General features: G+C 45.7%; 1 protein-coding gene across 3 annotated transcripts in view; it reads left to right on the top strand.

The window, feature by feature from the left end:
- Positions 1–18,321, top strand: part of LOC141271199 (killer cell lectin-like receptor subfamily B member 1B allele B) — a 316,917-nt gene that overhangs the window by 87,500 nt on the left and 211,096 nt on the right. For 2 of the 3 annotated variants that reach the window (XM_073681308.1, XM_073681307.1), the window contains exons 4-5: positions 2,853–2,951; positions 11,055–11,120. In XM_073681308.1, the coding sequence (XP_073537409.1) occupies positions 2,853–2,951; positions 11,055–11,120 (165 nt within the window). The remainder of the gene's footprint in view (positions 1–2,852; positions 2,952–11,054; positions 11,121–18,321) is intronic. The other variant, XM_073681309.1, reaches the window with a different exon arrangement.

Below are 18,321 nucleotides of genomic sequence, written 5' to 3'. Positions count from 1 at the left end.
TTAAAAACCTTACTGTATATCAAAGTTGAAGTAATGCATATAAAAGGGTAGACAAATAGGACCGGGTCCCAACTCCAGACCACCTAGGCCCGTGGTAAGCTACATATATACCAATCAGCTCAACAAAGGGGATGCCACACCCTTAAATTGCACAGAATGCAAACAAGACAAAAAACCAAGCAATGTGAACTGAGGTCTAAGATGGTAGACATGCAAGAAATAGGAGCATGTTCACACTAGCAAAAAGAAGCAAAACCTACAAAAGACAAAAATATATCTCATACCCTACCATCATTATATATAAATGTAAAGCAAAGTTGCATAATAAATATAGGGTACTTTGTGAACTATTTTTGATCAAAAAAAGTATACAAGCCGTCCCACCAGCGGCAAGGTGACCCTAAATTGGGACGGTACCTATACTGCCTATATTAAAAACCTTACTGTATATCAAAGTTGAAGTAATGCATATAAAAGGGTAGACAAATAGGACCGGGTCCCAACTCCAGACCACCTAGGCCCGTGGTAAGCTACATATATACCAATCAGCTCAACAAAGGGGATGCCACACCCTTAAATTGCACAGAATGCAAACAAGACAAAAAAACAAGCAATGTGAACTGAGGTCTAAGATGGTAGACTTTTTGCTAGTGTGAACATGCTCCTATTTCTTGCATGTCTACCATCTTAGACCTCAGTTCACATTGCTTGGTTTTTTGTCTTGTTTGCATTCTGTGCAATTTAAGGGTGTGGCATCCCCTTTGTTGAGCTGATTAGTATATGTGTAGCTTACCACGGGCCTGGGTGGTCTGGAGTTGGGACCCGGTCCTATTTGTCTACCCTTTTATATGCATTACTTCAACTTTGATATACAGTAAGGTTTTTAATATAGGCAGTATAGGTACCGTCCCAATTTAGGGTCACCTTGCCGCTGGTGGGACGGCTTGTATACTTTTTTTGATCAAAAATAGTTCACTAAGTACCCTATATTTATTATGCAACTTTGCTTTTCATTTATATATAATGATGGTAGGGTATGAGATATATTTTTGTCTTTTGTAGGATATGCTTTATTAGGCATATTATTATGGGTTCACCTGGTGAGGTGAATTCAGGGGGAGTCCATAACAATATGCTTAAGGTCAGAGTCAGGGTGAGCAACACGGACAGAGGCGTTGATGCATGGATGCTGCGGTTGCAATCATTGGGAACCTGTTGCAAGGGATGTCCAAAACTGATAACTCCAAAAAAATGGACTTATACAAAGAAAGACCCTTTAGGCTATGTGCCCACGTTGCATTTATGAAGCAGAAAATTTCTGCTGCATAAATGCAAGTCCTCTCCCGGAAAAACGCATGCGGAATTCCGCACGCGTTTATCGCGCATTTTTCGCGCGTTTATCACGCGTTTTCCACATGCGGAATTGCCTTGCGTTTTTTATGCATTGGACAAAGGCAATTCCGCTTGCGGAAACGCAAAATTAAATGACATGCTGCGGATTTTTGAACGCGGCATAAACGCTGCGGAAAAATCCGCAGCATGTGCATAGAACTTGCGGAATCCCATTGGGGACCATGGGGTGCGGATATACATGCGTTTTTCAAGCGTTTACGCTGCGGAAATTCCGCAGCATATACGCTTGAAAAATGCTACGTGGGCACCCAGCCTTATTTACATTATCATGAGATATATTGACTTGAAGTTACAAGGATGGAGCCTGAAGCTGCACTACTGAGTTGGTGAGATGTCATTCATGTCTTTGTCTTTTTTTGTTCTTAAGGTGCCTTGTTTTTACAAAGACCTTGTGTACAAATATCTACTAATTATCACTATTCAAGCTCAATTATTGATATTGATTTAGATGGAAATTTGAAATGACACAAAGTCATTATGACAGAAAACAGAAAACATGTCATCAGATTTTCAGTACTGCAGCCTCCAGCCTGTTCTTTTGAGGCTTTAAAATGGTTTCCAAATTTTATGTAAATTATGGGGGGCTGTTCACTACCCTGCTCAGCTCTGTCAAAGTGTGAACACTGCTTTGGGTCATTGGCCGCTCATTGGCTGCAGCATTCTCGTGATGTTGATATTAGCAGACCAGCTTGGGAAGCATACCTCCTGGTCCAGTAGATAAGGATATACGTTGTTTTTTTTCAATTTGTCATTTACCTGGGCCCATTAAAGGGAATCTGTCACCAGGTTTTTGCTACCCTATCTGAGAATAGCATGATGTAGGGGCAGAGACCCTGATTCCAAAGAATATCCAACTCACTGGGCTGCTTGCTTCAGTTTTAATAAAATCCCAGTTTTATCTGCTGTAGAGCTGGCAGTTCTTTGAATGCTGAGCTCTGAATAACCCCGCCCACAACACTGATTGGCTGCTTTCTGTATATAAGGTGCATATTAGTGGTGGAGGGCGGAATTGGACTATTTGGCAGCAGGTTTACTAGTCATCTATTGATAATCTCCTGTTTTTTAAAGTGATAACATACAGCAAGCAGCCCAGTAAGTGAAACATCACTGGAATCAGGGTCTCTGTATCAAAAATGAATGTAATCCACACCTACGTATTTCAATAAAGTTTTGTCAAAGCCAAATACCATTAAGTATCAATAACAGAGCAGCTTTATTTAAAGCATGACACACCAAAAAGAGACAAAAACTGCAGTGTCAAAAACGCATGTTAAAAAAAGCACACAAAAACACTAAGTAAAACTGCAAGTACCTAAAACTGCAAGCAACCTAAATTAAACAATAGGTGCAAAAATGGATCAGATATTCTGCAACATCAAAAACTCACCAAAAGCTCATTGTGGGAAGGTAACCTAATACCTTTTGTTATTCATCTACAGAAGTTCAGAAGAAAATATTGATGAGGTGCAGTTACAAAACCCTCAGCAGAGTTCTCATCCTCATCGTTGTCCTCTTTTTTTGTTCCCTCGGATCTATGGGTAGGTCATGCTATACAGAGCTTGTATTACCTGTATAAATATTGTTTGTAAATGTCTGTAAAGCTGGTACAGGATCCCAGAGCAGACAATTTTCTTTCACTTCCATAAAAAAAGGAGCCAAATTTCAAAGCGGACGCTATCTATGCACATTCGACTAACATCAGCCAAGCCAACAGATATGTAGCCATCGCTGTTTTACTGACATGTCACTCTCCGCAAGAAGAAATGTTACCCCTTGGATCCTGGTAAGATGCCTCTCACCCAGCCAAACCAGATCTCACACTTTGCACTGATGAGGGGCAGTGTCTGCAAATTGAGATTTTGGTTTTAGCTTTTATCCTAAGTCATGTCATAAGACTTGTTAGAGAGTTGATATTGACTTTTAGGATCGTTACTTCCTATAGGTGGCACTACAGTTCTGGTCCTCTTCATCTCTGAGGAGACAATTTGCATGTTTTACTAATGTCGCATTAAAAGCTTAAAGCGCCTCTGTAGTCGTTTTTTTGTCACATCTTGATTAAACTAAGGGGTTTAAAGAGAACCTTTTACAAATTTGGACCTTAAAAACTACATTCCTGCAGATAGCTGCAGAAATGTAGTTAAAAATGTTTTGTTATATAAATAATAGTAAATAAATAAATACAATAAAAAAATAAATAAAATATAATTTATTATTATTATTATTATTATTATTATTCTCCTCTCCCTAGTTGAGATATAGGCTGCTGAAATTATTGGCGCCTAATGTGTTAATTTTTTTTATAATTCAACTTGGAATTTGATTCTGTTCAGCTTTGTGGAAGTGTACATTCATTCCACGATGATGCTGTTCAATTGTAGCATCATAGATAGGAAAAAAGTAGATTCTTACAGTTCTGAATGAAATGAAAAGTCCATTGAGGTTAGAACTGTACAAGTTTGGTCACTTGACTGTGCTGACAGTGCCTTCCCCCCCATCAGTAATACTTACCCGTAGAAGGTCTCCATGTTTAGATCTTTGAATAATAATAATTTCCACAATTGGATGGATTTATTTGATTGTTTAGAAGAGACAATAATTTTGCTCATGTCTTTGTTTACTTGTTTGTTTTGTATGTCTCTTTACCCTTCTTCCTGAGATTTTTCCTGGCCCGTCTTTACTTCCCTCTCTCTTCCCTATGCCACTAAATAAATATAATTTTGGTTGTATGCTAATAAAATTCACCCATTTCCATTGTTCCTTCTTTTCTCTCTCCCCAGTTTCCCTTTCCCGGTTAACAGTTAATTATTTTTATATTGTTGATATAATATTTACCTATTAAATTTAATAAAAAAATATTTGAAAAGAGAAAAAATAGCTGCCAGTATGTAAAGCTAGAAACTAATGGTTTGTCAATATTCTGGAATTTTACTCACAGTTTCTAACCTTGTCTTAAGAATAAACCATTTAATTATTAAAAAAAATGTTCCTGTGCTGAGATAATCTTATAAATGTGTCCCTGCTGTGTATTGTGTAATGGCTGTGTCTGACCATACAGGGACTGGTTGGCTCTCTGTTATGCACACCCCTGGACTGACTGGCGTGTGCATGATTAGTGATCCCACTGTACCATGAACTGGGGAGTGCCTGGAGGAGCGTAACTAAGTATCAACCCGATCCGACCAAGGTCGCACGGAGGCTCAGTCGACTCCGTGCACCAGGGAGGAACTGAGCAGAGGGACCAGGTGCTACTCCAGGTCAGACCCCGGACACGACTGTTGACCCACACCGGGAAATGCAGGAACAGGCAGGTTAGGCTGGCATACAGACAGGTGTGTATTGGCAGGCACAGCTGGTATGCAGACAGGTGGGTACTGGCAAGCACGGCTGGTATGCAGACAGGTGGGTACTGGCAAGCACGGCTGGTGTGCAGACAGGTGGGTACTGGCAAGCACGGCTGGTATGCAGACAGGGAGGTACTGGCAAGCACGGCTGGAGTGCAGACAGGGAGGTACTGGCAGGCACGGCTGGCGTGCAGACAGGGAGGTACTAGCAGATTGGAGAGCAGGCTGGATAGGGTCCAGAACAGACCGGGATATAGGAACAGAACCGCAGATGCGGTAGACAAGCAGAGTAAAGTGAAACCACTGGAGCGGAGGACAAGGCAGAGCAAATCAAAACCGCCGGAGCGGAGGACTAGGCAGAGCAGTGGGAAACCGCTGCTGCAGTGAGCAAGTAGAGCAGAGCGAAACTGCCGGAACGGAGGACAAGGCAGAGCAGAGCGAAACCACTGGAGCGGAGGACAAGGCAGAGCAGAGCGAAACAGCTGGTGCAGTGAGCAAGTAGAGCAGAGCGAAACCGCAGGTGCGGTGGACAAGGTAGAGCAGAGCAAAACCGCCGGAGTGGTGGACAAGGCAGAGCAGAGCGAAACCGCTGGTGTGGTGAGCAAGCAGAGCAGAGCGAAACCGCAGGTGCGGTGGACAAGGCAGAGCAGAGCGAAACCGCCGGAGAGGTGGACAAGGCAGAGTAGAGAGGAACCACCGGAGCGGTGGACAAGGCAGAGCAGAGAGGAACCGCCGGAGCGGTGAGCAAGCAGGGCAGAGTAAAACCGCCGGAGCGGTAGACAAGGTAGAGCGGAGCAAAACCACCAGAGCGGTGGACAAGGCAGGGCAGAGAGAAACCGCCGGAGTGGTGGACGAGGCAGAGCGGAGCGAAACCGCTGGTGCGGTGAGCAAGCAGAGCAGAGAGAAACCGCAGGAGCGGTGGGTAAGACAGAGCAGGGCGGAACCGCTAGTGCGGTGAGCAAGCAGGCCAACCATGGGTGCGGTGAGCAAGCAGAGCAGAACAGGGCAGAAGGTGTAGGCAGAGAGGACAGGGCTCTGTTCACATGGAACAGACTGGAAAATACAGGAAGATGGTTAGAACACAGGAGGTAGATACGGAGGAAGGGAAAAGGGACAAGCAGAAACAGATACACACATGGTACTTACAATGAAGTAGCGAGTGGACTCTAAACTCACAAACAGAAGTACAGAGACAACGAGTTGGAGTTAGGGGCAGATTCAGACACTGCAGGAAAAGGGAAGGTACGGACATAGAGACAAATAGGCTAGGAGAGTGTTCAGACAGGAACTGACACTGCAAGGAGATACAGGAACGAGCTTGGGTACTCAGCCCCCAGGAAGGCAGAAACAGACTAGAAGTCACAGGTTAAAAAAATCACTGACTGAGGTAGAATAGCAATAATTAAAAAATGATACTTTATTATAAATATTAAAATATGATAAACAAAACCACCGTACTAAATGCAGTCTATCCTGTATGTCCCCTCTTTTATCACACAGGTCATACTCAGGATATTAATATTCCCTAAAACCATTCACCCAATGTGTAATAACTGATGTCTAGACTACTCTCAATATATCTCTATCCTAAATTGACAACCCTTAGACGAATATAAGTTATTTCCACAGGGGGAACATGGGATTATTATTACACTTTGCCCTCTGCAGAATATCAGACTATAGACCCCTTCTTATCCTGTATATAGTCGGGGTTATATGAGACAGGAGAAATATTAATTATTTCCATAGGGGGAGCATATAATTATTATTGCACTTTGCCCTCAGCAGAAAATATAGACCCCTTCTCATCTTGTGTATTGTCGTAGTTATATGAAAAAGGACGGATTTTTTTTCCCCCTTCTCCCCCCTCTAATCTTTTTTTATATAAACTACAATCCACTAATAGAGGATACAGATAACACGATTCTATCTATATTGTGCTCTTGTCTAAAAGCAGTTGGTATGCGATATCAGTTTACTGCCTGTAAATTTCTGTTGAATCACAGATGACTCAATGACAGCTCTACATCTACATAGGACACAGCTCTGTTTGTTTCACTTACAGACCTAATGAATCGTCTGTCATTACGCTGTCCCTTTAAGACTTGCTGCCCCTTTATTTATAACTCAGGGTATCACAGCAACCTCTTAGCATGTACGTCCCTATATCCACATACATGCCCCAAAACATACAAGTAGGCCTCTACGCGTTTCACCCATCTAATATTTTTATGGGCACATCAGGAGGCTCAGGCACTATGTTGCTTGCTAATACATAGCAAGGGCCACTCACAGATCCCCTCCCTTGGGGCCAATAAGGAGCTGCCACATCACATTCAAGGATTCAGGTGTCACGGGGGGGCGGAGTTATCATAGATACCACAGCACAGATAGGCAGACTGCATCCTGACATCAGCTGGTAACGTAAACAAACTTTTAACCCATTATTACCATGGATGCTTATATCAGAAAGCCAGAAAATCCAATAGAAACAGTATAGCATCTTTTTAATTAAAATTCACCAAGATTGAGGAGACTAAAAGATGTCAGTTTTACTAAATATGGTTAGTTGATCGACAAGTATAGAGGTACTCATGCTGTATACCCAAATGCTCATTGCTATTAAATATCATTACCAACCATAAACTCCCAAACTTCCACAGTTATTATATGAATTCAGTAAAGGACATACATTCATTTAAACCCATTGGAGCAACAGTTTTTAATCTGTGAATCCACTGGGTTTCTTTCCTTTGAATTTTGTTGTCATGATCACCCCCCCTTTGAGATGTCCTGAAAGCCAATAGCCTTAATGTCACCATCATGTACTTCCCACACGTGCCTAGAGATAGGTGTATCTTCTTTCCTCCGAATATCCCCAGGTGTTCGAGAATTCTAACACAAAATTGTCTAATGGTTTTCCCTACATATGTTTTGGGGCAGTCACATTTTGCCAGATATACAATGCCCTCCGTTCGGCAGTTGATAAATTCTCTATTCTGGTAGACTTTACCAGTAGTATCACTGGTGAATGATGTTTTCTTCACTATAAAATCACAGGACTTGTAAGCCCCACATCTAAACGTACCAACCAAATTTGTACGATTTAGCCACGTAGGGTCCGCCTTATCTGATTGTAGATGGCTATGGACCAGACGATCTTTTAAATTTCGTCCCCTGCGATACGTCACTGAAGGGTGAGGGGTGATAACACCCTTAAGGTCCGGATCCAAATTCAGAACATCCCAGAAAGTACGGAGGACATTCATTACTCTCTTAGATTTGTCGTCAAAGGTCCCTATTAGACGTACTACACCATTGTCCTCATTTCTCTCTTTAGGGACCAATAAGGATGTCCTATTAGCTGCCCTTGCATGATGGTATGCCTGCTCCACAACATACGAGGGATAACCTCGTTTTTTGAACCTTTCACTCAGTTCACACGCTTCCCTCTCAAACCCCTCCAGAGATGAGCAATTACGTCTAAGGCGCAAGGTAGAGGATTGTGACTTTTCCATTGTAGAAGGCTATTTGTAGCCGTTGATTTCCTAAAAAGGAAAGACTAGAAGTCACAGGTAACAGGTCTGGGTATACAGCCCCCAGAGTGGCGGAAACAGACTAGAAGTCACAGATAACAGGTCTGGGTATACTGCCCCCAGAGTGGCGGAAACAGACAAGATGCAGAACAGGACCTGGCAACTCAGAGGCAAGCAGCACACTGATTGTTAGTGTTGCTCAGGCACCTCCTTCTGGGTGGAGGGGGTTTAAATATCCAGTGACTCACAGCATTAGGAGTGCACCCACAGCAGCTATAAGAATCAGGATGTAACCAGGCCGCCACCCTAAGCAATCAGACCAGAGGCATGCACACAGCATGAACAGGAGCGAGGTTTGCAGACTGGACTGATGGGTAAGATTGCGGTCTTGCATGGTGGGAGGTGGTGCACTATGCAAGCACGCCGCCAGGGATGTTACACTCTCAGTGGCAACAAGCGAGAAGTATGGAGTTATTTCCAGTTTTAGGTGCTACCGTTCCCTATTGGGGTGCAAGGTAAATGAAGTTCCCAGCTTGGAAACCACACTATGCTCGTTGCCACTTGAAGCACATAAGGAGACCAGTATGCAGGAGAGCACTTGTTCAGTTTTATCTCTCCTGGCTGTATGAAGCTTCACTCCTGAAGGTGACTGTGGAAAATAATGTTCCCTCAGGATTGACTGGATAAAGATTCTGGGAGTAGTAGTACTTCCTTTCTTTCCCTGTACTAGACTGGACAGAATTGGTTTGTACCAGTTTACAGGAAGTGTCGTCACTGAGCTGGGAAACTTTTCCCAGACATTTCTATGGTAGCTTATGGTGAGAAGACTGAATACCTATTTTCATACCTCAAACATCAGCCAGTAGATGACAGCAAAATAAAAAGCACAATGCACATTTATCAGTCCTCAGTGTACATACATCATAACACTTAAAGGGGTTGTCCAGGCTTGGCTATAAGCCTGCAGTCAATCTATGTAACTGCAGAATTTTGAATCCTCACAGGGCGCAGTGTGTACAGTGTCAGGAGTCTCCAGCACCACTTGACTGCAATTATGCGATTTGTATACTTCCGGCGACATTCCAATGAAACATGTCCGGCTTTGCTCAATTCACTCCTTTTGAGCTAGAATGTGCCCATATAGTCAGCACAAGACCGAATGTATGCACATCACATACTTGTGATTACATGACCACACACTCCAGATGCCGGCACTGGAAAGTCCTCACTGTGAGGATTTACAAGTCTGCAGCCACATGGAGTGACTGCAGACTTGAGCCCCAAGGCTGGACAACCCCTTCTAATATGTTATACATTTCTAAACTAACAGTGCCCAAAGTAATCCTGGCACTCTGGAACAGATGTGCTGCCACACGTCACCTGTTTCACTTAGCAGAAGTAGAATGTGTACTGAGATATCACATTTGGTTCTGGGCAGCTCACTTGACCCTCTTCACTCTGATCCTGCTGTCCGCCTCCTTTCACAACTCTGTAAAAACAAGAAGTCTTGTTAGGGAGGTGAAGTCACATGAGACAGACAGGGGCTCTATTTAAAAATTTCTACTGTTGCCCAAAATAAAAGACACATTTTGACAAAGGTCATGGATTGGCTAAAATAAGATATTGTTATTTTTGATCCACACTGTCCCCAAAAATGTTGTTGTCACAAGTCATTGATGTGAGCCAAGGGAATCTTTTTTTTCTGCCAAGGGCCATATGGATATTTATACCATCCTTTGGGGACCGCACAAACTCTGCCCACAAGTATGTCCTGAAGCTGGCACCAGTGTCAGATCGTAATCGTAATTTTGCGGACACGCAGCGTAATTGCCGCCATTGACTTCCATTGAATCGCATAATATCCATGTGAACACATGTGCCCATGCGGATATCATACGGTTCAATGTGCGGATGGTACCCAGGTTTGGAGAAGAGGAGACTCTCATCCAGACCCGGGTACCATAAAACCTGTAAAAAAAAGTTTCTATGAGAGATTTGCTCATCCCTAGGCTATGTTCACACCCAGCATTTTTTTCTGTGGGAAAAATCTGCTTTCATGGCAGTAAATCACTCCTTTTAAAATCCCCTTTTTTCAGTGTTTTTGTGGGGTTTTCGCTGTTTTTAATGTGTTTTTTTAGGTGTGGATTACATGTTTGCTTTGTCTACAGTACATGTTTAATACAGTTAGTTTTATTCACCAAAAACACAGCGAAAAATGGCATTGCCTTTTATTGCAGCATTTTTTCATTTTCTCATTGCTTTCTATTGTTAAAAACTGCTGCAAAAATACTGAAAGAATTGACGTGATGCAGATTTAAATTCAGTCAGGATTAAAAAACAAACGTGTGTATGAGATTTCTGAAGTCTCATAGCTTTTGCTGGTACTGTAAAAGGCAACTTTTTATTTGCATAAAAAATGCAGCAAAAATGCTGCATGTGAACAATGACTTACTCTTTACTTATGCTACACGTTCTGAATTGCTCTCTTGATATACTGTAGCATTGACTGTATCACTAGGACTAGGAGCATTTTTATCTTGTGTCGTGGTTTCTGAACATCCGCAAGTAGATTGCAGGCAGAGAAAAGGAACTACAATGTGGGAAGATGCCATTGTCCGTAACAAACTATAGAACAAAGTTTCTATATTCCTACGGATTACTGTAAAAATCTTTTCATAGGTGCACTTCTTGATTCACTGTAACACCTCAATGATGTTATTTTGTTTTCAATCTCTGTTGCTCATATTATCTTTATTTCTTTTAGTTTATCACCACATAAAAGAAAAAGACATAAATCAGCAGCCCTATGAAAACAAGACTGGCAGTTCTGGTCAGTAAATAATTATCTGTGTCTGTTCATAAATATTCACAATAAAGGGTTATTGATGCTCAGAATCACATTATTTTTTTCACAGTAAATGCATGTTTATTGATAACTTGCAGACAAAGTCCAACATAACGATTTTTTCTTGTACTTTTTCTTGTCTTTTTTCATCTATACGTGTGTGCATTCAGCTTCACATAGCAGAATGGACCATCCTATTCTTACGCTGGCAAACTCCTAAAACACTTCATAGCTGCAGTTGCTTCTCCTAAGTACTGCATGCTCCTCCCTCTGCTCTCCTGTGTGCTCCTTACTAGTCCCACCTCTCTCAGTTAAAGAAATGTTGTGTAAAAAAATGCTATTAACCTGCAGCAGCCTGGCACACACACTGAAAGCCCCATCAGGCTCAGGCTTTCAGTCATAGTGGTGGACCAGCATGTCTTCAGTAACTGCTCAGTATATAGTAAGCAGCGGTTGAAACCATGTCCTTGGAACTGACTGACAGCTGGCTCAGCATTAGAGCTGGCTGTCAGACAGTGCTGGGGGCATGATTACAGCCACCGATCACTATGCATTGAGCAATGACTGAAGCCGCCCCGGTCCACCCCTATGACTGAAAGCATATACCTGACAGGAGGAATAAAGTTCATTTACTTCTGGCAGCAGGGCTCTCAGTACAGGCGGTGGACAGCTTCAGAACACTATTAACCTGCTGATTATCCCCATATCTGCAGGTAATAGTGTTTTTACATGATTGGTTTCCATTAATTTCTCAGATCTTTACTCAAAGCCATCTAACTGTTAAATGTGTAAAACAGAACTGGCGCCTAGCACATCTCTGCTCTGCTTTGCCGCTACCACGAATATTTGACACATCAAACTAATCTACACTAATCTAGAACAGACTCTTTGTCCTGTACATAGTATGGTCCTGTACAAAACTCTGGCAGACAGTTTTTATCTACTGCCATATACATCAATGTAAACTCAACATAGCGGCATGTGTGTTTTTTAGTGATGAGCGAGCACTAAAATGCTCGGGTGCTCGAAGCTCGGGTCGAGCACATTGGAATACTCGGGTGCTTGACCCGAGCAACGAGCCCAATGTAAGTCTATGGGAAACTCGAGCATTTTTCTGGCGGTCGTCCCCCCCCCCCACCCCCGGCGGTCAGCAGAAGGTCAAAAATTGCCAAATCGATGGGAACAGTGCTCAATTAAACGTCAGGCAGGCAGTATATATAGGCAGACAGGCAGGCAGGGTATATAGGAGGGTGCATGAAAAACATAGCAGGGCACTTGGAACACACTAGTGCCCTCCGATTTTCATGCACCCGTCTCTTTAAAAAAGCCGGCCGGCAATTCATCAGCGGCATACATCTGTACCCGACAATTTAGAACAGAAAGAATAGAGCATCACACATACAGTAGATTAGATAGATAGAAACATGTCAGTCACATATATAATAAGTACAGTGACAGTGTTGGTTACTGTACTTGTCATTTAGTGTTAAAATAAAGGATTTATTAAAAAAAAAATTGGCGTGGGGTTCCCCGTAATTTTAGTCTCTAGCAGAGGTTAAGCAGATGGCTGGGGCAGATGTTTGAAGCCTGGGAAGGGGGTAATGCCCACGGAGCTTCCCAGGCTACTAATATCAGCCCCCAGCTGAATACCTAGCCTTTACTAGCTATTAAAATGGAGGACCCAAAAAAAAATGACGTGGGGGTCCCCCCTATTTTAATAGCTAGCAAAGGCTAGGTAGACAGCTGGGGGCTGATATTAATAGCCCAGGAAGAGTCCATGAATATTGGCCCCCTCCCAGGCCAGACACACCAGCCGTCAGCCGCCCCAGAAATGGCGCATCCATAGGATGCGCCAATTCTGGCACTTAGCCTCGCTCTTCCCACTGCCCTGTAGTGGTGGCAGTGGGGTAATAGGGTTGGGGTTGATGTCAACTTATAATGCCAGCTGACATCAAGCCCAGGTTAGTAATGGAGAGGCATCTATAAGACTCCCCCATTACTAACCCCATAGTCAAAGTTAAAAAAAAACACTAACACCCAGAATAAAGTCCTTTAATTGAAATAAAGACACAATTCTTTAATGTTCTAAATTAAACTCTACTTACCGTCACGCCCATTCCAGCTGAAGCCAACGATCTCCTGCAATAAGAGTAAAATAATAAACTAACCTCATCCTTACCTTTCCATGGTTCCCAGGACAGCTTCAGCTCTGCTGCATTGACATGACAGGCTGGATCGTAGCAGAACGCTGCCATCCAGCTTGTCATGTGTTATGCACACGCCTGGACTGGCTGGCATGTGCGTGATTAGTGATCCTACTGTACCATGGACTGAGGAATGCCTGGAGGGGCGTAACTAAGTATCAACCCGATCCTACCAAGGTTGCACGGCGGCTCAATCGACTCCGTGCACCAAGGAGGAACCGGGCAGAGGGACCAGGTGCTACTCCAGGACAGACCCCGGACACGGCTGTTGGCCCACACCGGGGATTGCAGGAACAAGCAGGCTAGGCTGGCACACAGACAGGTGGGTATTGGCTGGCACAGCTGGTATGCAGGCAGGGTGGGTACTGGCAGGCACGGCTGGTGTGCAGACAGGGAGGTACTAGCAGGTTGGAGGGCAGGCTGGATATGGTCCAGTACAGACTGGGATGCAGGAACAGAGCCGCAGATGCGGTAGACAAGCAAAGCAGAGCAAAACCGCCGGAGCGGTGAGCAAATAGAGCGGAGCGAAACCGCAGGTGCGGTAAATGGACAGAGCAGAGCAAAACCCGCAGGTCCGGTAAACGGACAGAGCAGAGCAAAACCCGTGGATGCAGTAAACGAACAGAGCAGAGCAAAAGCCGCATGTGCGGTAAATGGACAGAGCAAAGCAAAACCCGCAGGTGCGGTAAATGAGCAGAGCAATGCAAAACCCGCGGAAGCGACGAACAAGTCAAGCAGAGCAAAACCGCAGATGCGGTGAACAAGCAAAGCAGAGCAAAACCGCAGACGTGGTGAACAAGCAGAGCAAAACCGCAGACACGGTGAACAAGCGGAGCAGAGCAAAACCGCAGACGCGGTGAACAAGGCAGAGCAGAGAGGAACCTCCGGAGCGGTGAGCAAGGCAGAGCAGAGAGGAACCGCCGGAGCGGTGAGCAAGGCAGAGCAGAGAGAGACCGCCGGAGCGGTGAGCAAGGCAGAGTAGAGAGAAACCACCGGAGCGGTGAGCAAGGCAGAGCAGAGAAGAACCGCCGGAACGGTGGACAAGGCAGAGCAGAGAGAACAGGGCTCTGTTCACATGGAACAGACTGGAAGGGACAAGCAGAACCAGATAAACACAAGGTACTTGCAATGAAGTAGCGAGTAGACTCCAAACTCAAAAACAGAAGTACAGAGACAACGAGTTGGAGTTAGGTGAAGGTTTAGACACTACAGGAAAAGGGAAGATATGGACATAGAGACAAACAGGCTAGGAGAGTGTTCAGACAGGAACAGACACTAAAACGAGATACAGGAGCGAGTCTGGGTATACAGCCCCCAGAATGGCGGACAAACAGGCTAGGAGACACAGATAACAGGTCTGGGAATACAGCCCCCAGAAAGGCGGAACAGGCAAGAAACAGAAACAAGACCTGGCAACTTCAGAGTAGGAGCACACTGAAATTAGTGTTGCTCAGGCACCAGCTCCAAGGTGGAGTGGGGTTAAATATCCAGTGACTCACAGCAATAGGCTGGGGAAGCATTAGAAGTGTGCCCACCGCAGCTATAAGAATCAAGAAGTAACCGGGCCGCCTCCCTAAGCAATCAGACCAGAGCATGCACACAGTATGAACAGGAGCACGGCTTACCAACTGGACTGAATGCTAAGACCGCAATCTTGCATAGTCGGAGATGGTGCACTATGCAAGTACGCCGCCAGGTATGTTACAGTACCTCCCCCTTTACGCCCCCTCTTCTTCAAGCCTGCAAGGGTCTTCCGCAGAGAATTTGGAGGCCAATCCTTCTCTTTAAGAGGATTACCTCTTCTATCCACTAGAGGAAACAAAACTGGTCTCATCATCTTGGTAACTAGGATGCTTCCTCCCATCAAGCCATCCTCAGCAACAGATGAAGTGGGTGAAGTACCAGGAACAGCACACAGGAAAGTCTCTCTCCATTTGTTATCAGATAGCACCCTGGTGGATTCAGGAGATAACTGGAGGTCCTCCGCCTGATTGAAGGGGTGCAGAGACTCGGGGGTAACCATCGCCTTGACGTACACTTTGCCAAGCTTACTGGATGAAGTGGGAGGCGTACCAAGTACAGGGTCTAGAAAAGTTTCTCTTCCTTTGTTATCAGGTAGCACCCCGGAGGATTCAGGAGACAACTGGAGGTCCTCCGCCTGGTTGGAGGAGTGCAGAGACTCAGGAGTAAACACTGCTTCGAAGTATACTTTGTTAAGCTCACTGGATGAAGTGGGCGAAGTATCAGGTACAGGGTGTAGGAAAGTCTCACTCCAATTGTTATCAGGTAGCACCCCAAAGAATTCAGGAGACAACTGGAGGTCCTCCACCTGGTTGGAGGGGTGCAGAGACTCGGGGGTAACCAGTGCTTCGGAGTACACTTTGTCAAGCTCATTGGATGAAGTGGGTGAGGTATCAGGTACAGGGTGTAGGAAAATCTCTCTCCATTTGTTATCAGGATTCAGGAGGCAACTGGAGGTCCTCTGCCTGGTTGGAGGGGTGCAGAGACTTGGAGGTATCCACCGCCTTTATGGACGTAAGGCCAGATTTATTAGAGATGGAGGGTCCTTGCTTTGGGACCATCTTAAGTCTGGTTTCAGAGATGACATGTCTGTGAGGCGGAACGGTACCTGAAGCCAGATCATTGGTACAATCGTCGAGATTGTGTGGGGACATTGCCTCCGCTTCTCTTCCTTCGGAGACTTCAGCGCACTGCTAGTCAGCGGCTAGCAGATCTGGTGAAGAAGAAGAAACTGCTGACTGTCCTGAAGATATGGGAACTGGACACCCCTTGTACCTTAGCAGTCCCCCAGGATACACCATGCAGGGTCTCCAGACCTGAGCGGGCACTAGATCTCTCGTCTCTGGATGACTTGTGGGTAAACCAGTCAGCACCTGGAATGTAAGCTTCTTCATGTGTAATGCTCCAATCTGGAGCTTAATTTGTACAGACATATTTTGACTGTTTCTGAGTAGGGCTCGTCCTTCCGCTGACAATGCCCAAACCGGCTTCTGGAGTTTTTGGACGGGAATCAAACACTGACTCTTCAAGGCTTTAAGCCCGAAACTTCCAGTTAATCCGAGGCATTTACTTGCCACGGAGACAGTCATGGTCATCTGTGGAGAGGAAACACTAAGGCCAAGGGCAGCCTCTCCTACAGGCCTAATGTCTTGGGATTCTCCAACCTGCGCTGGACAAAGACCATCAGGGGGTCCCAAACAACAGCAGCGGGACCGCAATCCTATTTTGTGACTGCGTTCCGGCCTCTGATTTGCCTGACGAACATGGTCAACCTTCATGGATTCAGTGTGGGTAGCTGCCTCTACAGGCTGGGGAACAGGAGGTCTTTGGGAGGACAAAACCTGGCGTGATGGTTTGCCTCTACGACTTGCACGTCTGGACTGCCTCTTGAGGTTGGGAAGAGAAGTATTCTGTGGAGCATAGTCATCTTGTGTGGATTCTGGGTGGGCAGCAGTCTCTTCAGGCAGGAGAACTGGTGAGCTACCTATACAAATCATCCATCGGGGCTGCTCCGGGATATTGGGAAGGGAAGCTTTAGCAGAGGCTTCAGGATTAGGGTCATCGAAGACCATTAGAAAGGCCACCAGGAAGGCCTGCAGGTCAGAGACGATAGGATCCTGTGCTTCCCATAGGGGGGTGATCCATTTCAAGGCATTACCCGCTAGGTAGGACATCATAAATCCCACTTTAACCCGATCGGTAGGAAAATAGTGAGCATAGAACTGGAACTGCAGCATGCATTGCCACACAAACGCACGGCTTTGTTTTGGATCCCCATAGTACCGTGGCGGATCCGCAGGAACGGGTGCTGATAGCTCCATTGGGGCTGGTGCGTAAATTGCCTGGACCTCAGCTTGCGAAAAAAAATTTTTTCTTGATGCACGTATTCACTGTACACTGATTCAAAATGTATCTGAGAGCGAAGGGCGGTGGGGCTCAACGGGAACCATGGCCTGAGCAAACTGTTATACACACGCCCGGACTGGCTGGCGTGTGCGTGATTAGTGATCCCATTGTACCATGAAGTGAGGAGTGCCTGGAGGGGCGTAACTAAGTTTGCCTCCGATCCGACCAAGGTCGCACGGTGTCTCAATCGACTCCGTGCACCAAGGAGGAACCGAGCAGAGGAACCAGGTGCTACTCCAGGACAGACCCCGGACACGGCTGTTGGCCCACACCGGGGAATGCAGGAACAAGCAGGCTAGGCTGGCACACAGACAGGTGGGTATTGGCTGGCACAGCTGGTATGCAGGCAGGGTGGGTACTGGCAGGCACAGCTGGTGTGCAGACAGGGAGGTACTAGCAGGTTGGAGCACAGGCTGGATAGGGTCCAGTACAGGACAGAGCAGAGCAAAACCCGCGGATGCGGTAAACGAACAGATCAGAGCAAAACCCGCAGGTGCGGTAAACGGACAGAGCAGAGCAAAACCCGTGGATGCGGTAAACGAACAGAGCAGAGCAAAACCCGCAGGTGCAGTAAATGAGCAGAGCAAGGCAAAACCCGCCGAAGCGGCGAACATGCCAAGCAGAGCAAAACCGCCGACGCGGTGAACAAGCAAAGCAGAGCAAAACCGCAGACGCGGTGAACAAGCAAAGCAGATCAAAACCGCAGACGCGGTGAACAAGGCAGAGCAGATAGGAACCGCCGGAGCGGTGAGCAAGGCAGAGCAGAGAGAAACCGTCGGAGCGGTGAGCAAGGCAGAGCAGAGAGAAACCGCCGGAGCGGTGAGCAAGGCAGAGCAGAGAGAAACCGCCGGAGCGGTGAGCAAGGCAGAGCAGAGAGAAACCGCCGGAGCGGTGAGCAAGGCAGAGCAGAGAAGAATCGCCGGAGCGGTGGACAAGGCAGAGCAGAGAGAACAGGGCTCTGTTCACACGGAACAGACTGGAAGGGACAAGCAGAACCAGATAAACACAAGGTACTTGCAATGAAGTAGCGAGTGGACTCCAAACTCACAAACAGA

Source organism: Phyllobates terribilis, unplaced genomic scaffold (assembly GCF_046119375.1).
Source record: "Phyllobates terribilis strain yellow unplaced genomic scaffold, ASM4611937v1 Scaffold_5__5_contigs__length_657084704, whole genome shotgun sequence".
NCBI classification, from domain to species: domain Eukaryota; kingdom Metazoa; phylum Chordata; class Amphibia; order Anura; family Dendrobatidae; genus Phyllobates; species Phyllobates terribilis.
The sequence above is the reverse complement of the archived record's forward strand: the minus strand, read 5'-3'. Positions and strand labels throughout refer to the sequence as shown.